This window comes from Alternaria viburni, assembly GCF_023758015.1.
Source record: "Alternaria viburni strain BMP 2772 chromosome Unknown scaffold_29, whole genome shotgun sequence".
Lineage (NCBI taxonomy): Eukaryota > Fungi > Ascomycota > Dothideomycetes > Pleosporales > Pleosporaceae > Alternaria > Alternaria viburni.
The window spans coordinates 282,964-306,115 of NW_026055798.1; the positions used below are offsets into that span (position 1 = coordinate 282,964).

General features: G+C 53.3%; 8 protein-coding genes across 8 annotated transcripts; 5 read left to right on the plus strand and 3 right to left on the minus strand.

The window, feature by feature from the left end:
• Positions 1-225: 225 nt before the first annotated feature.
• Positions 226-1,030, plus strand: J4E79_010259 (uncharacterized protein; the record flags this gene model as incomplete). The annotated part of the gene is made up of 2 exons (XM_049359098.1): positions 226-343; positions 429-1,030. The coding sequence occupies 2 exons, from the start codon at positions 226-228 to the stop codon at positions 1,028-1,030; spliced, it is 720 nt and encodes a 239-aa protein (XP_049206476.1).
• Positions 1,031-2,804: 1,774 nt separating this feature from the next.
• J4E79_010260 (uncharacterized protein) lies at positions 2,805-4,625 on the plus strand (the record flags this gene model as incomplete). The annotated part of the gene is made up of 4 exons (XM_049359099.1): positions 2,805-2,990; positions 3,051-3,244; positions 3,314-3,706; positions 3,794-4,625. 4 exons carry the CDS (start codon positions 2,805-2,807, stop codon positions 4,623-4,625), a joined length of 1,605 nt encoding a protein of 534 aa, XP_049206477.1.
• An 82-nt stretch (positions 4,626-4,707) lies between these two features.
• Positions 4,708-6,698, minus strand: J4E79_010261 (uncharacterized protein; the record flags this gene model as incomplete). The annotated part of the gene is made up of 2 exons (XM_049359100.1): positions 4,708-6,161; positions 6,284-6,698. The coding sequence occupies 2 exons, from the start codon at positions 6,696-6,698 to the stop codon at positions 4,708-4,710; spliced, it is 1,869 nt and encodes a 622-aa protein (XP_049206478.1).
• Positions 6,699-7,344: 646 nt separating this feature from the next.
• J4E79_010262 (uncharacterized protein) lies at positions 7,345-8,649 on the minus strand (the record flags this gene model as incomplete). Its single annotated transcript, XM_049359101.1, has 2 exons — positions 7,345-7,543; positions 7,574-8,649. 2 exons carry the CDS (start codon positions 8,647-8,649, stop codon positions 7,345-7,347), a joined length of 1,275 nt encoding a protein of 424 aa, XP_049206479.1.
• Positions 8,650-9,868: 1,219 nt separating this feature from the next.
• On the plus strand, positions 9,869-12,012 carry J4E79_010263 (uncharacterized protein; the record flags this gene model as incomplete). The annotated part of the gene is made up of 6 exons (XM_049359102.1): positions 9,869-9,989; positions 10,042-10,546; positions 10,591-10,805; positions 10,855-11,133; positions 11,183-11,887; positions 11,942-12,012. 6 exons carry the CDS (start codon positions 9,869-9,871, stop codon positions 12,010-12,012), a joined length of 1,896 nt encoding a protein of 631 aa, XP_049206480.1.
• Positions 12,013-12,547: 535 nt separating this feature from the next.
• J4E79_010264 (uncharacterized protein) lies at positions 12,548-14,293 on the plus strand (the record flags this gene model as incomplete). Its single annotated transcript, XM_049359103.1, has 1 exon — positions 12,548-14,293. One exon carries the CDS (start codon positions 12,548-12,550, stop codon positions 14,291-14,293), a length of 1,746 nt encoding a protein of 581 aa, XP_049206481.1.
• Positions 14,294-15,033: 740 nt separating this feature from the next.
• Positions 15,034-16,686, plus strand: J4E79_010265 (uncharacterized protein; the record flags this gene model as incomplete). Its single annotated transcript, XM_049359104.1, has 1 exon — positions 15,034-16,686. The coding sequence occupies one exon, from the start codon at positions 15,034-15,036 to the stop codon at positions 16,684-16,686; it is 1,653 nt and encodes a 550-aa protein (XP_049206482.1).
• A 4,371-nt stretch (positions 16,687-21,057) lies between these two features.
• Positions 21,058-22,301, minus strand: LAE1 (Secondary metabolism regulator lae1; the record flags this gene model as incomplete). The annotated part of the gene is made up of 7 exons (XM_049359105.1): positions 21,058-21,091; positions 21,143-21,568; positions 21,621-21,764; positions 21,818-21,855; positions 21,912-21,930; positions 21,987-22,235; positions 22,288-22,301. 7 exons carry the CDS (start codon positions 22,299-22,301, stop codon positions 21,058-21,060), a joined length of 924 nt encoding a protein of 307 aa, XP_049206483.1.
• Between the last annotated feature and the right edge of the window lie 851 nt (positions 22,302-23,152).

The window sequence follows — 23,152 nt, forward strand, 5'->3', positions numbered from 1 at the left end:
AACCTTGGTCGGCATACCACAAGGCTGACGGTCAACCAATCGCAGCACGGGCCGTTGCACAACAGCTGGGGAAGGCGCGACGGGCAGCAGCCAATTTCGATTTCTTTCCACACGCCACGCCGCACACACTGAAACACGTCAATCGCGAGTTATATGGGCAGAGGCATCGTCTGCACCCGAACACACCACGCGAATCGCTTCCATCCAAACCTCTACGAGCCCGGAATGGCGACACAGACGCTGCACGGCTCCTGCGCGTGCGGACGCAACCGCTATGTCATTGAGATGCCGACACAGCAGATCCGCCAGGCCGAGCTGCGATACGACAATACCTCTGCGTCGCGTAAGTACACGCCGAGTGTTGTGCAGCCCAAGTCTGCTTTGGGTTGCCGCGCGCTACTCTCCAACACGGTGCTAACAACACTTAGGACACCACTCAGCGAATCCCCTCACACTCTGGCTCCGCGTCCCTCTGCCATGGTACACCTCGGCGACGTTTGCCCAATACCCCGACGAGACGCGCCTGAGCATCAAGCGCAGCTTCGTCAACCCGTATACCTCGAACACCCGTCGTCAGTTCTGCGGATACTGCGGCACACAGCTCTCATCGTGGAATGAGCGGACAAGAGACGAGGCCGAGCACATCTCCCTGACCGTCGGCAGCCTGCTCGACGAAGACCAAGACATGCTCGGCGAACTCGGCTTCCTGCCCAGCAGCAGCGAGAGCAGCGACGACGAGAACGAGACATCCGCCGCCGGACCCTCACGGACAAATCGCTCGCGCACAGTCGTCCGCTCAGAACCTCAATCGCGAGGCGCGCCCTGGTTCGAAGAGATTGTGCGCAACACCCGCCTAGGCCGCTTCAAGCAGCAGCGCGGCGGACACTCCGAGAGCGGCGTGCACGTCGAGTGGGAAGTCACCGAGTGGACTGAGGGCGACGACAACGGCGACGAGGGCAGCGCAACGCCTAGCAAGCGGAAGATTGGCGACGTGGACGATGCCGAGGATACCGAGATGCGCAGCGCGTGAGCCTGCTACTTTCTTTCACACACAGAATGAGTTGGATTGAAGATGGATTGAATATGTCACTAGAAACGGATATCGCTCACGCGTAAATGAGGATGAAACGTATGTAATCACTGGACCTCTGGCAGAGCGACATGACATGGGAACACGGAGTTGAAGGTGCGTTTGTTTATTTTGTGTACAGTATCTAAGAAATATAGCCATACATAGGAAGGCTGTAGTGACATGCGTTATATGCTATGTTTGTTGTTTTGTAGTTGACCCTATTACGCGGTAAACACAAAACAAGAAATATAGCATATAGCGCATGTCACTACAGTCTTCCTATCCGGCGCATGTCACCTAAAAAGCTGTGGTGACAATGCACTGGACGTGGGTGGACCAATCTACTTTCTTTTTCGCTGAATACATTTGTACTTCCCGATTGCACAGCCATTGTCAGCGTATCACGCCTTTGTTTCTTCATAGATCTCAGTTTACGCCCCAATGTCACTGCATCGCACGGTATCAAGTCGCACGACCAATGAAGGACTCCAGGGCTACCAGAGCCGCTTAGCACGCGTGGGGGATAGCGCGGGCGTAAGCGGCTCGATGGACGCCCGTCTTCCGTTCTGTCACAACACGCATCAAACCCACATTCCAGACTTCATGTGGGGAGAGCAGAGAACAGCATCAACCGTTGTAAATTTCCTAATGACTCTTCAAGCCCGGAAAAAACATTCCACCAACATCTCCCGATCCACCTCCAAACTCCAATTCGGAGTAATCATTCAATCACTTATCTCGCCTTACGCCACCTCGTTACCCAAGATATCTCCGCATCCAAATGCGCGTATCTCCCGGGATGCCTCTCCACCAAACCTCACTCTGCACTCCTCATTGGTTGGGTCGTTCCTGGATCCATAACCCCGGGATCTTTACTTATCTTACACCCCTGGCCACCTCGCTCGCCTGAAGGTCTCTTATCAGTTCGACATGCGACACAACGTGATTAGTGTTCCCTGATGTCTGATATCCGTCACCCGTCTCCACGGTATCCATTCCAGCTGCGGGAGTGCGGAGATGGTCGGATGCGAACGTTGCACTTCGCTACACTCATGTAGCCTGGTCTTTTTCTGGGTTGGAATGGTTTGTTGGGTCTGACTTTGGCGTGACGGCCGTGACCGGGGCGTAGAGACGGCATCTAGCACTGAGTACACAGCTACTAACTCGAGATTGCATGGTTGCTGGTAGGGCTGCTTTATCTGCCCGTCTTGGAAATGTTGTCGCGTCGCTTAGCATACGTACTTACGTGTAGATGTCACTGTTGTGTTTGACACAACTCAACGTAACGACAGAGATAGAGGCGTGCGAAGTCGCGGGCTGTCATAAGAGTAAGATGTGAACTGCACATTTCCTTTCCTTCTTTCTCTGTGTCGTTACACTCTTCTCAGCCAGATTCATCCGTCCTTTCTTTCGCCATCGTTCTTTGCTTCCTTATCTCTTGGGCGGGACGTTTGCTAGTTGTACGATTCCCGCGTAGGACCGTTTGATCTGCGATCGACACGGCGAGTCCACTCGATTGCTCACTCGTCTAGACTTGATCGATTGGTGGTATTAATCTCCGGTTGGCCGTGGCTAGACAGAGAGGAGGGTTGTTGACGTTGCGACGGTACCTATCGCTTTTGCGTGTATCCCAGTCATTAACGACCTCCTGCTTACGCATTGCATCACGTCGCAATAGCAAAACTTTCACGGTTACTGGCGTATCGTTCACGCTGTACTACCACTTCCGAAGATGGATCTGGAAAAGAAGTCTGCTGAGAAGTCGAGACCGGAGGATGTCGATGAAGCGACAGGCGTTGGCGAAGTCCTGAACGCGTCGGGCCACAAACAAGAACTTGAGAGGAATTTCAGTTTACTGAGTATCTGTGCGATTGGAATTACGACGGGGAATGTTTGGGCGGCGTTGGGAGGGTCTATCGTACGTCTACCTTCTTCTCTGGTACGATTTCATGGGATACAGAATACTAACCTTACCTAGGTCATTGCGCTCTACAATGGCGGCCCAGCAGGTGTCATCTACGAATTCATCGCCGTGGCATGTTGCTACTTTATGATCGCGGCGTGTATCGCAGAGATGGCATCTGCGATTCCCTCATCAGCGGGTGTATACCACTGGGCTTCCGTCACAGGCGGAGCTAGGTTCGGGAAGGTAATCGGGTTCTACGCTGGCTGGTATGTATCACCCAACTCACTCCAACAAATGATATGATACAAGAAAAGAGCACGGCTAATACACCACAGGTGGAACGCCCTAGGCTGGATCTTCGGCACAGCATCCATCTCCTCCATCCTCGCCAACCAAATCATCTCCATGTACGGTCTCTTCCACCCCGGCTACGCCTTTGAGCGCTGGCACGTCTTCATCGCCTACCTCATCATCACCTGGCTCGCCTGCTTCGTCGTCATGTTCGCCAATCGCGCGCTGCCTAAACTAACGAACATCGGTCTCTTCTTCATCCTCATGGGTGTGTTTGTTACCATCATGGTCTGCGCCATCATGCCTAGTAGAACCGGAAAAGGGTACGCGAGCAACGAGTTTGTGTGGAAAGATTGGCAGAACCAGGCGGGGTGGAAGAGCGATGGATTTGTGTTTTGCGCGGGCATGTTGAATGGGGCTTTTGCTGTGGGGACGCCGTGAGTTTTATCCCATACCATCCCATACACCATCGATCTCAAACCCACCACTACTGTCGAAGTCAAGTTCCTAACCATTACCCACAGCGACTGCGTATCGCACCTCGCCGAAGAACTCCCCTCCCCCCGCACCAACATACCCAAAGCCATCCTCGCGCAATACACCGTCGGTTTTCTAACCGCCCTCCTCTACCTCATCACAATCTTCTACGCCGTAAACGACCTCGACACGCTCTTCTCAAACCCCTGGCCCTTCCCGCTCGCCGAACTCTACCGGCAGGCCACAAACACGCATGGGGGGTCCCTCGGCCTCTTACTCGTCATCTTCGTGCCCACGTTCTGCACGAATATCGGGTGCTATATTACTTCCGGCCGCATGCTGTGGACGCTGGGGAGGGATGACGCGACGCCGTTTAGCAAGTGGGTGGGCAGGGTGGATAGGAAGTGGGAGAATCCGTTTAATGCGACGCTGGCTTGTGGGGGTATCAACACGGTTCTCGGTTGCATATACATCGGTAGCTCCACAGCCTTCTCCGCCTTCGTAGGGTCCTTCATCGTCCTGTCGTCGATGTCGTACCTCGCGTTCATCTTACCCAACATCCTGACTCGGCGCCGCCACGTTATCTCGGGCCCGTTCACGATGCCCACGCCCGTTTTCTACACCGTGGCGAGTATAGCGTCTGGGTACATGGTTGTGTGGATACCGATTTACTGCTTCCCGTTCGCGGTGCCGTTTGATACTACGACGATGAATTATACGAGTGCGTTGGTGGGCGGGGTTACGATTTTACTTGGGGGCTGGTATGTGTGGATAAGGAAGAGGGGGTATGTTGGGCCGAGGCGGTTGGTGGAGACGTTGGGGAATGGCGAGGCTACGATTGTGGGTGTGGAGGGGGGCAGTGGGGTGGAGAAGGTTTGACTGTGATGGTGATGGGGTGATGTTTGTATTTTAGAAAGATTTCTCAGGAGAGACTTGTTTTCATGTCCAGAGATGGACTGTACTACCACAAAACCTGCCATGTCGTCCGACTGAATCCGACTATCTGACTGAACGCCTCGTCTCTCTTCTCGACTTCATGCAAGATCCACTCATGGCCATTCCTATCCAGAAAACGCAGATCTCTATCGCATTCCTTGAGGACCTTGATCATCTTCTCCACATATCGGTCTTGCTTCTCCAATTGGTTGATCTGTACATATGGCAGCGAGAAGCGGACTTCATGTGGCGGACGCTTTGCGACGAAGCGCACTCCTGTTGCATTGATGATGAGATGGCCTGGCGTTTTTTCGAATTGTGAGGGATAGGAGGCGAAGTCTTGGCTTATTGGTGGAACAGAACCGTTGAGGTCATTTGTGTACTTTGGATTCGTTGCTTTGGCGTTGGTGTTCTGCTTCTCGGTGATTACACGAAGGCCTTCGGCTTGTATGTACTGAATTGCCCACTCTGCGTGTGTTGGTATGTTCCAGAGCAACCGCTTAGATGGCGAGACAAGCAGGCGGTAACTCGGAAAGTTGACCGAGACCGGGAAGAGGCAGAAGAAGGTAAAACCAGCAGAGAATGTAGACATCTTGATGATCAGCCAAAGAGGCGTGAAGACCGTGATGAGAATGGCGACAGTCATAACGACGATAACAGCCAGCGTGCGCATTGGCTTCCTCCACTCGTAGAAGTTGCGGACACTTTCGAAGAAGTTGGCCAGGTCGGCTAGCTGAACCATAAGCCAAGGACCAAGGTCTTGAAGCAGGTCGTGTGCCCAGTTCTCGTCGCCCTGTTTCTCGATAAACTCGGTAAGTGATAATGCCGTTCTCTCCACGTCTTCTCTGTGTTCAATGTCTTCGCGGAGGTCTTGGATGGACTGTCCGTGCCAGCGTCGCTCGACAACCAGGTACAGTAGCGCTGACATCATGCCTGGTAGTAGTTGGTTGAAATACCAAAGGACGAGGTAGATCACCAAGTACTTTGTTGTCTCGAGAGGCTTCTCCCAGCGGTATACGCGGCGCGTGGTCATGATGAACTCCTGGAAAGGCGATGTCGCAACGATAAGGCGCTCGATATTCGGCATGATTGTCTCTTTGCTAGGGGTTGGCGGGTCGGATCCGTAGCCTATATATTGACCTCCGTATCGGTGAGCGTAGTAGTCCAATAAGTGCGAACCATATGATCTCCAGTCAGTGACGCTGGGGCCTGTCGCATCCTGCTTCTCGAAATCAGATCTGGGCTTGAGCACTGCGGTGTCTCGAGGAAGGATCCTAATCTTTGTCACATGCCGATCTAGCGACCATCGAACATAGATGCTCTGTCGTTGGTTGAGCATCTCAGCGAAAGTTTGCTGGGCTTGCGCCTTCTCATCCGTCGTCGTAGCTTGTTCTATGGCAGCCGCGGCATTAACCAAGTCCACTTCCTGGCCATGAGGAACTTCGCTCACAGCTATGTTTGCTGCGACTTCTTGGTTTCCTGGAAGTCTCAGTCAGCAAACCGTGTATTATGATAGGTTGGATTCTGCTCGATCTGGCGCGGTGGGAACATGCGTATTCCTCCTGGCTTTCGCATTTACATCGGAAACAAAGGTCGCTTACCTTGACACCATCCCTTAGATTTCACAGTATCAATCGGATTATGTAGGAGGTCCTTGAAAGTATGTTTCTCTGAGGCCGTGGACTTGTGGTCAAGACGTGACTTCGACTGCTTTCCTTCCGTCGTATCGACCAGCACCAGCGAATCAGGATCAGGCTCATCGATTTCATCTTCAGCCTTTGCAATATGCAAAGTCTTTCTGATCTTGACACCGGCGATGTGTTTCTTTTGGCGAACCTTGTTGACTATCCTACTAGTGGATGATACAGGCGACGGATCGTGTGAGTGAGGTGTGTCGTCATTGCTACTTTCGGAGCGACTTCCGGTTACTTCGATCTGACCTTGATACGTGATATGTGACCGATCCAGTCCAATATCGAGCTCATCAACCTGGCGGAACTCTTTGTCGATGTCCATGGTTGCGCTATGCCTCGGTTAGTCAAGCGCGGCGTGCGTAGGCTACATTAGCAGGTATGTGACGATGTAACAATGTTGTATCAATCGTAAGTGCGCATTTGAGTCAGTTTCTCAGGTTCAGTGACAACAGGTGAGTCTGTAGAGGCTGCCATTGTGCCCTTCTCCGAGTACGCTGGCACGGCTGGTTACGTTTGCTCATCGAACAAGCACCGCGGAGCACAGGGCGGCGACGTCATAGCGCCAGCCGCAACCAGGGAAATAAACCCGTGGCTTGAACAGAGTGCGCGAGCTGGCGAACGCAAAATTGGTTACCGCCTAGAATGTTGCGATGGTATGTTGGTGTTCTAACGAAGTCTAGAACCTTGTCAGAACCCTGACTGCCCTAGATTCCTGGATGGCGGATCTGTCGGCAGGGGAAGGTGCGTCCAACCCTGAGGCGGGGCAAGGCTGAACATCCCAGCAACTCAACATGAAGCGGCTGGCACTGTATTCAATCGCAACAAAGTGATTTCAGACATATAACCATATTTCTATCAAAGTACATCTGAGTATCTAGACTCATCCTCGACCAGGGTGTATGGTCTCCGCTCAGCATCGAACAATTAGACAAAAACACTACCCAGTATCCATCGTCTACGCTCAGCCCCTACACGTCATATTCAGGCCTCTCCCAAAAGCCCCAATCCTGCAAATCGCAAATACTAACATTCTCCCTAGTATCGTAGTCCTGCCAATCATTCATAAAGCTAGACAGTCGATTTACATCCGCCTCGATACCCAACAGACGCAAGCTCTGCTCCTCAATCTTCCTTGCAATCCGCTGCCACGCCCTTCCATGAGAAGACCTATTTTCGGGCGTACCACATAGTTCACACATATGTTGATCCAGGAAGATATGTAGCATCTCGTGTAGAATGCATCCCATGCGTTCTTCCGCGAGGGTCTTGCCTGTACGCTTGTACTCTGATTGTGTGTAGCAGCGACGTGTTGGGTGGAGGCGAATGAACGAGTGGTTGTTTCCGTCTTTGAGTTTTGTAATTGCGTCTCCTAGTATGCCGTGTTCGCTGTCCAGCTCATTGGTGTTCCAGACTGTTTCGAGGCTCTTGATTGCGCCGAAGAAGAAGATTTCGTTGAGCTGCGAGACGACCCAATCTGTTAAGAACTGCGTGTCTTTGTTGCGGATGTCGTGCTGGGCTAGCATGTCGAGGACGCGGGTGCGCTCGTGGCTTTTGCGCCATTGGGCAAGGGCCGCGGTTTGGCTGGAGTCCATGGCAGATTCGGGGCGAGAGAAGTACTCGATGGTGCGGTGTGCCAGTAACAGGGGTTCGTAAATACCATCTTCGTGATCTTGGATTAGGGTAGGTCGTGAATTGGGTTGAAGGATGATGTCGTCCTCGTTGTGCTTTGAATTGCATGTCCAAGGCCAGTTGAAGTAAAGCTGCTTTGCGTGCAAGTCACAGGAGCACTGGAAGTTAAATCTCGACTGAATGAGATGGACATCGAGTGTGGTTCGGTTCTCCTTATCTCTAGAAATCATGGCAGGCCGATTTGCGGAGGTATCCATCTGAGACCGTTGGCTGTGCTCCTTGCACGGATCGCAATGGCATGGGACCCCAGGACGCTGTGTTGTGGTCTCGGCGACAGGCGGGTTCGGGGAAACATCGTTTTGTGACTCCTGACCACCCTCTTCAGGTTTTTCGGGGTAAGTCTCCACTGTGGTTTTCACAGCGGACTGATTGGTGGAGGTATCGACCTGAGACTGCCGAGCACTCTCCTCTTTCTTTCCAGGATGAATCGTAACTTGAGGAGTCTCGGGTGTAGTCTGCGCAACTAAGGACACTGGTTGAGTCTTCAGCCGTGAATCAGACCACCGTAGGTACTCGAAAGTCACAACTGAACCGGCAGTGATAGCTGCCAATAAGACGACCAGCTGAGTTTGAGTTTTGTCCATGGTTGAAGTAGGGTTGTAAGTAACTGGAGAGATGAAGAAAGGCGAAGCTCGAACCGCTTATGTAGAAGACCACCTAGTTTCTCTGCTTATTCACCGCTGCGTTGGGCTACATGATTGCTGGTCGGTAAGGGGTTCTCTTACGTTGCTGTTGGAGGTGTGAATTGATGCCTAAGTGACATCGTACACTACACAATTGGGAGACTAGACAAAGGCTCTGCCTGTTTCGTAAAACGCTTGTACTTTGTATGTTTTCATGGTGTGAAAGTGATTGTCTGGCTGATGGTCGAGTTCGATGCGACCAAGACTGCTTTCGCAAGGTATCCGCCTATTTGCACAATGTCCCGAAGAATGCAAGAATCGCAAGCAAGATCGAAGGTTTTGACTCTCGAGTAAGGATGTACTGCCAGTAGAAGCCATTAGTAAATGAGGGAGTATCAGCGCCGTTGTCTTGAACCCCTTTCAAGGCTATTGCGCTACTCATTGGAGTTTGTGATGGATGTATGGGCAGGAGGATTAGCGGCTTGTATCGGACAAAGCGCGCTGCATAGGCGTTTGATCGATGCAGATCGCGCGATGATTCCGACTGCAACGGGAAGATAGGCCTGGGCAGTTCTGTGCTTCGTGGTGATGTCCAGGACGTGACGCTGCCAGACCCAAGATGATGCGGAGCACTCCTTCCTGGAGTTGGACAAAGTCGCCGAGTCATGCAAAACCTCATCGCTGACTAAAATGAGTCGTTAGCCGGATCGCGAACATCGCGCGTCACAGTCCTCTTCCTTTCACCAACTCGCGAAAGCCAAACACGCGTCGGCTTTATGCGCAAATCGACGACTCAACTATGAAGACATCGCATTCGAATTACACCGTTGGTGGTATCATAATGAAGTCAGTTCTGGGCCTTCAGCAGCACCGCGCGCTCGCGTCCGTCTCCTTCCCCGCAACCCCGCCATAAGCTCTCAGGAAATCGTCTTCCATCGTTCAAGATTATCCGCGAGTAGCTCCCAGGGCATGACATGAGTGTCGCGCTACCTTTATGCATAGCCGCCATTGGACGATACCAAAGGAACGGCCCTGCTACAGCTTCGATGGCTTGCCGTACCCCGGAAAGCCGGTCCTGGACGGCCTGGTATATAGCTTTGAGACCCTCCGTTAGGAGCAATTGATCCCTTATTAGATTTCTTACGAGACATACATGGCGCCGAACCCCAAACGAGTGAAAATGTCTCCTTCTACTGACCGCAAGCGCGCTGTGCGCATCGCAGGATGCTCGGGAGGGTTTACGGATCGTTCGACTGCTATTATGAGGATGGCGGGTGATCCGGAGGTCGATGTTGTGATGGGTAAGACTCCCCTGAAAGCCGGCTATGGAGGATTTCGAGCTGACACGAACAGGCGATTGGCTATCCGAAATGACCATGACCGTACATGGTAGCGGCAAAGTAAAGCAGAAGCCTATGAAGAGCACCAATGGCACGACGAGCCTTGAAGACCGAAAGAAGAACGCCATGTACGCCGATACCTTCATCCAATGCCTCGAGCCAGCGATACCGAATCTAGTCAAGAACAAGACGAAGCTCGCGGTGAATGCTGGTGCTTCAGATACTGAACTTCTCGCTGAAGTTGTAGTCGATATGTTGGAGAAAGCGGGTGCTGGTCACCTCAAAGTGGCATGGATAGAAGGAGACGATGTGACTGGGCAGGTCAACAGTCTTATCAAAAAGGGAGAGAAGTTCGAAAGCTTAATGCATGGCAAGAAGCTAGAGGAATGGGGAATGCAGCCAATCTGCGCACAGGCGTATTTGGGAGGACTTTGCATAGCAGAGGCTTTTCGACAGGGCGCTGATATCGTGCTTGGTGGAAGGCTCGCAGATGCTGCGCCGGTCATTGGTGCCGCGGCGTAAGTCGTTACGATACTATTTCGGCCTCTGCTAACTTGTTCAGCTGGTGGCACGACTGGAAGAACGATCAATTTGACGAACTTGCCGGAGCGCTCATAGCAGGCCATCTTGTAGAGTGTTCAGCCTACGTTACGGGAGGATACTACTCCATGTTCAAAGATCTCATGAAGACTGGCAAGCACATCAACATGGGCTTTCCCATCGCGGAAGTCGAATATGATGGTAGCTTCAACATTGCGAAAGAGAAAGATACCGGAGGTAGGTGGCGGCACCTTGAGCCAAAATGATACGCAGCTAACGTAAACAGGTTGCGTGACCGTCGGAACATGCACTTCACAACTATTGTACGAGATTCAGGGACCGCTATACTACAATTGTGACGTCACGGCTGATATCACCGATGTCAAGATGGAGCAAGTGGGTGAAGATCTCGTGCGTGTCACGGGAGTCAAGGGTCTTCCCCCGCCACCGACGACCAAGGTAGGTATTACTGCTCCAGCTGGGTGGCAATGCGAGTGGCATATGTTTGTATGCGGTCTTGATATCGAGGAGAAGTGCAAGATTACTGAAGACCAAATCCGCTACGGTAAGCACGCGTTGTTTCCATACATGCAACGCGAGACTAATATGAGCAGCTATGGGCGACAACGTAAACCGCTTCAAGACACTAAGATTCCACCAAAACGGCTCTTCGCCAATTGATGCCAGCAATCAAGACGTAGCAACAGTCGACTTCCGCATCTTCGCCCAGACTTCCGACCCCGAGCTAGTACGACCCGACATCCCCAACGGCTTCAACCGCTGGTGTCTCGAAGTATTCCTCCAATCTGCCCCCGGTCTGTCGCTATCGAACGACTTGCGCCAGATCGCACCAAAGCCCTATTACGACTACTGGGTCTCGCTCCTCCCCCAAGACCAACTCCCCCTACGCGTTCACACCATGTACGGCAACAAAACGTCCACCAACCTCAGCCCACCCGCCATCACAAAAGAATACCCCCGCCAACAAGCCTCCTACGAAACCGGCTCCCCAGTCGATCTATCTTCCTTCGGCGAGACAGTGCGCGCACCACTAGGCTACATCGTAGCCGGCCGCTCCGGAGACAAAGCATCAGACTGCAACTGCGGCTTCTTCGTGCGCCACGACGATGAGTGGGATTGGCTTCGCTCGTTCATGACGATCGAGCGCGTTAAGCAGCTTTTGGGTAAGGACGAGTACCAGGGCAAGCCAATTGACCGGTTTGAGATTGCGGGGATTCGGTCGGTGCATTTTTTGCTGCATGATCATCTTAGGGATGGTGGGTATAATACGTGTTCTTCGTATGATACTTTGGGGAAGAGTAAGTACATTGAGTGGGGCTTTGGGTGAGTGCCATTTGCTAACCAGTCGATAGATGCTATGGAGTATATGCGGGCGAAGACTGTGGATTTGCCGAAGAAGTTCTTAGAGAGGGGCCGTATTTAGATGTCGTTTGATCCGAATGCGATTGTATTGTTGTTATGAAGATGCAACTCATGTTGCTAGTATCTGCGCGCATTGGAAGTGGAACCGTCCGCAGGGTATCTCGTCCTCTCATGCGATAGCTATTGTCGCTTCTCTTTTGGCATCAGATTTGTCAGTCGCTCACTGTCATCATGTTTTCCGAATGTATCGTTTCAACATGACGTAATCCAGGTAAGTGAGAGACGCCTTTGCCCCCCGAGGCAAACCGTCGTCGCTCTTTCCTTCCACAACAAGCGAGGTCCAAGCTCATGCGCTACAAAGTCGCTGCGACTCACCCAACCTCTACCTCGGTACCGTTTCTGTCGTCTTGTACAGAAACCCAGCAACACGTTACACTCACTCGTGCCGCCGTCGCATGCAACAGCTCTGCAGGCTATTCGGTAAGTCGTTGCTCATCCCGGCTATTGTATTTTGTACACTTACTAATATCCACCAGTCGCACCTACTCCAAAAACAACACCCGGACGTCGGCGCCATCCCGTCTTGAACTGTAGCCATGCACTTTCCGGTTCCTGAACCCAAGCGTACCCGGATTGCGCAAGCGCCCTCCGTATCGGGAGATCCTGGCGCATCCTCACCACTACTCACTATCGCGCCGGAACTGCGAAACCAGATCTATGAGTATCTTCTCGTGGATTTCTGCCCTATAACAATCGAGAACGCAGAGGACAGGCTGAACAAGAAGACCAGAACCAAGAAGACTAGTGACTTCAGCGGAAGCTCTGCTATCCTTCGTACTTGCCGTCAGGTCTACCATGAAGCAATCGGTATTCTTTATAGCCGCAACGCCTTCCACTTTCAATACAACCTACACTTTGACGACGAGGTCGTCGTTGAAATCACTAGTCCCGTCATGGTGTGCACAGAATGGATAGACGATGTCGGCTCATGTCTTCCCAAGTTGCGCAATATCACCATCAACATGAACGTGCCCAGATGGTCTGAAGAGTATGGGTACTACGACTTGGAACAGAAGGTTCGCGAGTTTTCCCGCGAGAACATAAACATTCTGTCATTACTCGACGTATTCTGGAACAGCGACTCACGCAGCACATCAGTCATCTTTGAGATCCTGGAGAACTTTGTGAACGATGCACCAGACGATTCTGACTCAGAGTTCGAAGAGCCAGAGCTTGATGTGGCGTCCATAACGAACGTTCTGTCTGAGCTAGGGGGTAAAGATTCACTGGATTTGCAGAAAACACGCCGCTTTCTGGAAAGTGTTCATGTGGATGCAGTCGGTAGCCAAGGCAACATTGTCTATCATTCGACACATTATGAAGGCGCCATACAACGCCAATTCAGGCTATCGATGGGGACCCAGCGTTACGAGATCGTTCCTTTGCAAAATCCTCTGACTCTGTTCGACCTGTCTTGGAATATCACCGATGCTATCATTCGTCTTGCACTCGGTGATCAAGAGTGCACGTACAATTTCCACACCGGTATCACCCATGGACACCAGCCCGGCATGCTTAGCGTCAATACTCAGCTTCGCAGGCTTGCTGGACCGTGGTTCCTACGCAAGATCTGCTATACCCTAATCCTGGCTTCTGAATCGACCTCGTCTTCCAAAGCGATGTTTGAGAGACTTGACCGTCGCATCGCAGAGATTTATCAGCAGCGTCGTTTACAGTTCTGTCAGTCACTGCTAGGCTGTCATCCCGTCTCAGCAAGTGTGCTTCACGAAAACGCACCGACGATCATCTTGCAGTTTCATACAAAGGAGTCGCCGCATCTAGCTGCCGTTCACATCAATGCATGGGATCTTCTACGTGTCACTTCGGTCTTTATGGCGACCACTACGATCATCGTTCGTGTATGCGGTAGCCATAGCGAAACCCGAGATCACACTACAAGATTGGGCGATATCCGAAAGAGCGCCTACCTACTTTTGAAGCATCTAGAGCCCGAAACGGCGGCAGAAGCCCGCAAGCTAGGCGTTCAGGTTGAGCTGAACAGCCAGTGTGTCCCCATACAAGCGACCATCCGGAAGACCGACGAAGGTCCACAGTCTTCCGAAGCGGTTATCTTGAAGAATTTGGACTCAGAGGAGTTCACCTGGTTGTCCAATAAGCGCGATCATAGGTGGTGCACGCAATTAAATCCTCCAAAGGACGGTCACTCGCGTCTGAGGTGCGCAAGGAACTGGCCTGGAGAAACATATGATCAGGAGGAGTGGAAGGACCAGACGATGTATACTATTCTTTGGCGTCTTTATCGGCTCGTCACTGAAGTGTAATATTACCATACACACAAGTGTACACGACCGAAGCTGCTCGCGAAGAGATTCTAAGCTCGAGCGCAAAGGCCGTGAGAACACAGGTTCTATCAGTGTGGATTCACTTTCCTTCTTGCGTTGATCTGGCATTGCTTAGCACACATGTGCCTGGGCATACCCTGTAACTAAACCTCACCGCACATAGGAGCGTAGAATCCATCATGACTTCCGAAACATCTACATGGATATTGCACACTACGTGTCTTTCATCTGCACCACCTAGCCGTTGTGACCGATGTACCTTAGATTAATTGACTCGCATCATCCAGTAATTGCGGTCGTGCGTCGCCGTCAGTGTCCAGGCTTATTGCCAGTGGACTGTTCATCACCTGGGTACAGATATGAGAAGATGACGTAGTGTAGGGTAAACGAAACACCTTCCTGGCGCGCTAGTGCAAACAGTCGCTGCCTACCTAGGTAGGTGCTCTTCCCTCTTAGGAAAATTAAGGTCCAAGCTCAAGCACAACAACCTCACTGCGAATTCCTGAACACCGACACTCACATACCCATCGTCGCTTCCCTCGCATTGTAGGGCCACACGATACACCGCACCCGCGCGTCTTGCAATCGCATACAAACACGCTCACAGCCATCTGGTAAGCACTCTACCTGCGTTATTTTGGATATGCATTTACTAACGAATGACAGTTGCCGTCGCCGCTCGACTACTTGAAAGCTGAAGGGCCGTCTCTCACTCCATCATGCACTTTCCACTGCCGAAGCCCATCCACGGGCAGATCGCACAAGTGTATTCCCAAATCAGCAATCCGGCTGCAACCTCACTCCTCACCATCCCGGCCGAACTCCGCAACCAGATTTACGAATACGTACTGGTCGACGATAGGCCTATTGTGATTGTGGACAACGCAGACGACTCATCAATCAAAACCAGCAGCTTCGCGGGTAACTCAGCCATCCTTCAGACTTGCCGTCAAATTTACCATGAAGCAATCGGCGTTCTCTATGGTCAAAATGTGTTCCAATTTGACTACAAGATACTGCATCTTCAACACGGGAAGATCCTCACTCCGATAGACGCATATCGGAAATGGACGCGAGATATCGGATCGAGTCTCTCAAACCTGCGTACTGTCACCATCCGTATGGACATGCCAGATATACCAGATGTTTATGACGATCTTGATTTCTGGGATCACTTTTACCGGTGCTCTCTGAACAACATCAAGATCACGCCATTGCTCGACGTCTTCTGGGGTGGAGTTGCATGCGATCTGTCCGTTCGTTTCGAGAGTATTAGGAATCGCAATCATGCCTTTTCCTCCTCCTACCCATCCCGGTTTAACCTCAAGCTTCTCACCAAAGTCATATATGAGCTGGGAAATATGGACAAGCTGAGGTTGATGAAAGCACGCCGTTTAATAAGCGACATCGAAGTGGCTCCGCACGGCAAGCAAGGTTTCATCGACTTTCGATCGAGTAATGGTAAGGCCGGTGTCAGACGGGGATTCCAGTTCTCGAAGAACACCCAGAGATACGTACTCAAGCCGAGCCATCCTAAACTTCTCGATCTGCCTTCCAAAATCTTGGAACGCATTGCTAGGTCTGTGTACAGTAACCATGAGGTCACATACGACTTCAGCACGGGTATCTCGCATGGGCTCGGTTTCAGTATGCTCGACATCAACTCCCACCTCCGTAAGATGATGCTTATGGACTTTCATCACTTTCATCAACAACGCCGTTTTGTTATCATCCTAGGCTCAGCCACTCTCTCATCTTCCGAGGCCATGTTTGAGAAACTTGAGCGCCGCACTGCAGACTATTACGCCCCCCCATACATGGGCAGACTGCAGCGCTGTACACCAATCTCAGCATCTCAGGTATATAAAATTGCGCCAACTATCGTTCTACGATTCCAGACAGACAAGCCGCTACACCTGGCTAAAGTTCGTATCAACGCAAGGGATCTGCTGCGGGCTACCTGCGTCTTCCCAGCCTATACTACGATCATCGTTCGCGTATGCGGCCTTGGTGAGACCCAGGACCATACTACAAAATTGGGCGAGATCCGGAAGCATGTCTTGGTTCTGATGGAGCACTCGCTGAGGGTCACACTGGCGGTTCGCGATCCTATGGTAGAGGTTGAGCTCAACCACGACTGTCTCCCCGCGCGGGTCACCTCCTGGGGAAATCGAGGGTTCCTCAGTGATATTCGGAATAACGACAAGACGGCGGAAACAGTGGATATTGCTTGGCTACAAGAGATGGTGAGGGCGAGGACGTGGAGACCGGAAAGGGACATGAATGGGTTCGTGAGCTATGGCATGCCAGAAGGCTGGAGTGGCGAGACGCGATACAGCCTTATCAAGTGTCTCAAGAACCTTTGTTCCTGACCATAAGGTGGACAGAAAGAGCACGACACGGTTGTATATTGTAGTTGGCACTCAACACCAAAGTACCCAACCAGGGAAGAAGGATAGCTCTCATACTCAGATGCCAAGGTCGTTTTCAGCTGGCACAGACGCAGTAGTAGACTAGTAGTGATTGGCACATATCTGCCTGGGCATATCATACACTAAACTACCTGCTACTCTAAACCCATTCCACGTGGAAGCCCCCAAAAGAAGTTCAAGCCCTCGACCAGACTCTCATCTCCCATCCCCACAAGCCACAGCCATAGATACTACCCTCCCTAAGCGAACCGCAATAATGCAACCTAACAGCAGCTAAACCACGGAGTGCAGTAACTAGTTCTACAAGCTAGCGGGAGCCAAGATCGACCGCGGATACTAGAGTACCAAAGCGGAAAATATCACGACCAGCTCAATGTCAAATAACGCCTGAGAGCTGGCCTGACCGCAAGGACGGGGACTAAGAGAAGGCGTGGTTCTAGTAGCTTCAAATGTTGGAGTAGTTGGAGTAGGGCGATGTTAGTGTAGCGAGAGGAACAAGACATATACGTGAGGCAGGTGACGCGCTTTGCGTACCCAAAGGTCAGTCGTGTGGATGTAGAGCTGGTGTTTCGGATACGGTGATATTCAGCTGTCCGTGGTGAAGGTAGCGGAATAGGGGTTTCATGAGTCGATGGCGGTGGCATGACTGAGGTTTTGCTACACGGTGTCAGTGCAATTTCCCCACGGACTTACTCGAGTTTCTCCACGGACTTTTCCTGATTTTCTCCACGCGCTTACTCGTACGCTTGGAGTTGGAGATGCGTAGGCGGCTTGACGACTCACCCGTTCACGGCCGTGTATACGTAGGTACGTACCTCTCCTACCTAAATGAGTTGCTATACGAATGCGACACCTAGCTCAACGACCTACCTCCCCGACGATCATCGGCAACGCGAACAATCCCATGCCCACGCTGTGGGCTCATGAATCGCGTCATCGGAGGTGAACGGCCTGGATCGACGGCTATGCAGATCCCGCAGACGCGGTACCGCCGTGTAGAGTCAAAGATGCGACGCGAGCGGTGTCACATACCTCTGGCACCTTCCCAGTTCTTGCCTATTCTCCGATACCAGACCCTCGATTCAAGATCTCCTCTTAACCGAGTCGAAACTAAATGTACCAAGCTTTCCGCTAGTAGGTGTGCTAAAGTTGCTACAAGAGCACTAGCTTTAGCACCGGAGTGTTCGACCCTGACCAATGATTAGCTTTGGATACGTTGCCGTAAGCGCTATCTGAAGTGCGTGGTTTGTTGGAATATCAGAAAAGTTGAGAAGATTCTTGGTAGAATATTGCTGGTGTTTGAAAGCACTGTTCCTGCAATCCACTTCCCCATGCGAGATGAGGAAGCGGAGAGGAACTCTTATGGCCCCAGCGTTTGTCATCATAGTGGGGGTCCGAATGAACGAAAGGATAAACTGGAGTCGGAAACTTACAGGAAAGTGGTCGCCTAGGGTGGCATGGTGCGGAATGTTTCCTCAGTGTAAGCGATGGGAATGTGAGCTGACTGAGTCGAACGGACGGACTTCGAGGGAAGACCAAGTCAGTGGGAACTAATGCGGACCATCTTCGGGACCTGCGAGGGATCCGGTCCGTGGGGCCAGTCACTCTGCAGGCTGACTGGCTGGCTGGCTGATCGTGTAAGAGGGATAAAGCTCATTGGATCCGTGGAGCAGGATCAAGCAGGATCGAGCAGGATCGAAAGGCGCGCCCTTGCATAATGTAAAATGTCGCTGCCTCCGAGAGCGAACAAGATGGGCCGAATATAGCAATCCATCGTTGTTGTTGCTGGGAGCTGGGAGCTGGGAGAGGATCCGAACGGTTGGTTGTAACCACGCCACCAACACGTCGAAGGACCAGGCAAACGGTTGCCGCTCACCGGCAGATGGGCTAGTGTAATCCCATAACGTCGTGCATATGTATTCTGCAGCAAAGATTTTTTTCGACCTGACAGCTGATGCGACTGGGAACGGAGCGCGGAGAGATCAGCGAGGCCAAAGTTTCATTTCCACCATTCTCTGCTAGCACCGGACAAGTGTGTATATCGCACAGCGATTAGGTCGGCGACTGCGGTTCGCAGCGGGCGAAGATTATCCGGGAGAGTGGTAAGATACAGGCGGCGTGGTGACAGGCGGAAATAGTGGCGCAGGGCCGGCGCAGCACGTCGGTGTACTATGTGAGATGCTGCGCGGCAGGACCTCGCCATCGGTAACGAGGGCAGCGGAGGGTGGGAATCGCATCATGGACTGGGTCCTAGGGCGGAATAGAGTTTGCAGCGCTCGCCAGTCACATTGGCGGTGTATAGGTTGGAGCAGAGGAGGAGTTTGGTAGACGAGGTGGATGCCTTGATGGTGCGCACATGGCTGTCGCGTCCGCTCGAAAGGAAGAGAAGATAGACGCAGGGCAGGACGGAATCGGCGGAGGTGAAAAGCGGTCCCCTACACGTGCGGCTCGGTTGCGGGGATGGGGAGGCGTGGTTCTCGGAGGAAGCGCAGAGTCCGGTGGTCTGGCGAAAGGCGATGGCAGATGCAATACGCGATTGTGACGAATTGGCGGTCACGATGCAGGCAGAGCGCGTCGGCAACGCCTGCTCATGCCGATGTCGACCGGCGAGCTGTCACGGCGGTGCCGGACATGTCAGAACATTGTGCGGCGATCACTGACAATGGTGTGCGCATTACAGGCTGAGGGATGCACCGAGAAAGGACCGTGGTTATCAAACATGGTGACATGGCGCCTCTCCATGTCGTTAGCAGGTCGCGCGAACGTGACGCGTTGTTTGGTTGCACGCGGCGCAAGATTGCGATGCGTCGTGGATGGGGGTGTGGGCAAAGGGGAGCGCGGAAAACATGGGTTTGCTTTCCGTGGGTGCATTCGCATTTGCAGTGGCATGCAGCGTGCGCTGGAGTACGCGAAGACCGGAGAGTGAGTAGGTCCGAGTCCAGACGGTAGATGCAGTGATGCGCCCTTTCCTCCTACGAGTGGGCGGCCGGCCGTTCCTTCCCTTCTTCCCTGGAGGGTCCGCGGAAGGCACCATACGCGGGATACGGGAGAAGCCTCAGAAGCCTCGGCCGGCCCAAAGCATCGGAACGCACGCCTTTTCCCTCGCCCTCGCCCCCATTCCCACCCCGCATACCACCACCTCGACAAACTTGCTGCCTCTGCTGCAAACGTCATACGAGTCATGCACTGGACTGTCCAGCTGCTAGACTGGGCGCGCGCCGTCGGACATCGTAGTTGCAGCCGTCTAGTATATCGTGCATGCAACTGCATGGGCGATAGACACCCATGTTGGCCATGGCATGCTGCAGCTCGCTTGCTATTATTGCTCCAGAATGGATCGGTCCGGCACCCTGGGCCTCGAGAGGCAGCGATGCAACACTGAAACAATACGCGCCCATCTTATGCGTCCCGCCGTCTTGTGTAGAAGCGCCGCTGGGTCTCCACCGTTACAGATCTTCGAGAGGACATCCTGGACCAGAGCCAAGAGTGCCCACAACGTCGGAACGGCGACGCGTGGCAGCAGCGTATAAACCACGGACAAGTGATAAAGTGCATTGCCACCTGTGCGACGTCATGGCTCCTTCCCAGAGGGTCGATACTTCCGACAGACTTTCTCAGGAGAGGCGTTGCGATAAACTCTATGAGAGGAAGTGGGGGTATATTCCAGCTATTATATACTGCTCGTGCTATCGAGGAAAGGGGACACACCAAGGGTCCTGAGCGCTCCGCTAAAAAAACAACAACATGCTCGTCAGAAAAGAGCCAAAAGGCCGCATGCAATCCACCATGATTCGCGTCGTGTGCGCTGCACCGACGCAAAAGGACGTGACATGCACAACGAAGCTGACGCGCTGAGACCGCCATGCTCTCGTGAAGATAGAGGCAAACAAATCGTTTTGTCGCAAGGAAACCGAGGTATCAAGGTATCATATTCTTAACATGCCATAACGCCAGACTGGGGTAGTCGCCCAAAGAAGACCCGATTTTCCCTACCGCAAGATGCGCCATTAGGTGAAGAGCAAGTCGACGCGAGGAAAGGCAGAAGAGGCAAAATCCCCTGTTCCGAGGTGGTTCGCGCTGGTGCGTGAGCCATGGGATCGGCGAAAGTGAGGCTAAAAATGGTGTCGCGGAATGCACAACATCCTGGAAGCATCTCTAGAGTCCAGGTGTAACGAGGCCGTCGCGTTGATGCGCTCGATAGAGCGTCGGGGGAAAGCCAGTCCGGGCTAGGTGGGTGCCTGGCAGGGGCTACCTGTGTAGCGGGCAGGCAAACTATCCATGAACAGAGTGGTACAAGGGTGGTGCGAGATGCTACTGCTGGGGACGGCGGGCAGTCCAGATGTGGCTTTGGGCCGGTCAGTGGGCGTGGGCAGGCGCGGATTGGTGCGTGACTTACATGTTGTTGTACGCATGGATTTTGCGGTTGCAGATTTCCCTGCGAACACTCTCGAGCACTGGCCTGACATGCGCGTTGAGGTCCCACTGATAGACCCTTGTGAGAGGTGCAAAGGTTAGCGCCTCCAGACCCTCGGTCAGGCCCAGGTTGTACCACCTCCCAATATCCTTCTGGTGCGGGTCATTGGGCCATGTGTTGTAGGGGACGCGAATAACCGTCTCCTGGATATCGATGAAGCCGGCGGCCTGCAGCAGCTGGCGGGTGCGGTGTTCGTAGGCGATTGGGCGCGAAACTCGTTGCGTGGCGTCGGCCAGCCAGCCGTACCACTTGGTGAGCATGCTGTCCGGGGGCAGCGTGTAGTCGTCGCAGCGCGGCTCCATGTCGATTTCAATGTGCTCTATCCAGCCGGTGCCGGGCTTGAGATGTCTGCGGCAGTTAGCAGGGGCGCCAAAAGCGAGGGTCTAGCGAGGGCGCGCACGAGTAAATCTTCTGGTAGAGTTCGGGCCAGCTCGTCACGCTGCCGCACGCCATGCGCAGGTGGATCAGGTCCCAGGAGTCCTCGCCCAACGTCCATGGGCTCTCGTAGTCGCGTGGTACTCGGAAGCGCAGGTTCGGGGGGATTCTGCGGGGGCTGCATCAGTGTCAGGCCGGACAAGCGACGGGCGGGCGGCATACTTCTCAGGCTGAATATTGACGAGATCTAAACCTAGGACCTGCGCACATCATGTCAGCCGTCTGGCAGCAATGCGTCATGCTTGAGTGGGCGCACCTCGGCGTTTAGGTATTTGCTGCACGGGCGCGGTTAGCCTTGAGTCGGTAGCTCTGGCTGCTTTGGCCAACTTACTCGGCCATGTCAATTGCCCAGATGCCCGTCCCACAGCCTACGTCGAGGATGCGGGGCTGCACGTTTGGCTGCGTCGGCACCGGCGCCTGGTGCAGCTGCCCTCTCCGTGCGACGGCGAAGAATTGGTGGTAGATGTCCATGCGGTCCTTCTCGGGCTCGTCGCACGGGTACATGTAGAGGCCTCTCCGGAAGCCATGATACCAGCGGCCATTTTCCATGTAGTTGCTGTTCTGAGCGGGCACGGGCAATCTGCGGGCGAGGGTCAGTCTGCGGGCGTGGTACGGAGAGCGGGGGCACACACCCATTCGAAGCCATCGTGACCATTGGAGCGAGAAGTATCGACAGCGAGGGCAGACGGCTAACGGCGAGCGAGGGCGGTGCTAGGGGCCAAGTCGTCGTATGCGCTGATCATGGGACGATGACGGGGACGCGGAAGCAGGGCGCGCTGTCGTTTGGGACGTGTACGGCGTCGAGTGCGGTCAGGCGTGGGTATACTGCTACAGTCCAGCAAGGCGATCTCAGTCATCAGGGCAGAGCGATGCGGGAGGTATTTAAAAGCGGACGACCCCTGCAGTGCTTCCGTCAAGCGCGACTACGAGTGCTGACGCTGGGTCGACCACAAGCAGGCCGGCATCAATGCAAGAGGCAGTCCGAGGCGTGCTCCACTCATCTTTTGCACCTCTCTGGGACCCATCGGCACGCAGGCCATAGCTGAGCTACTATTAATTAGGTGGCCCTGTCCATGCCACTCGCGCTCGGAGCTGGACCCAACCAAGTCAAGTCTCTTCCGGCTACCACAATGGCGGGTGCAGTCGTCTCTCGGAAGCGCATCCGTGCACTCGACTGCCTGCCAGTGCCTACCAATCTCCTAGTAGCCTCTCCCTATCCAGTGCCCCAGGCACGTCGTCTGGTAGCAGCACACACCGCTCCCCAACCTTGGAACACCGTCATGCGCCTCACCCTCAGCATCCGCACCATGATTGCATGCACCATCATACATTGTAATGCATCCCCAGGGCCGCCGTCAACGCTGACAGCCCTTCCTCTTGGCCGCGACGCCCAATAGAGTGGTAACCGACCTGCGCGGAATCCCGTACCATGCTCCACTCGAGCGAATAGGATTCCCGTCATTCACACACACCCTGCCGGTTCTGTGCTCGTCGTCT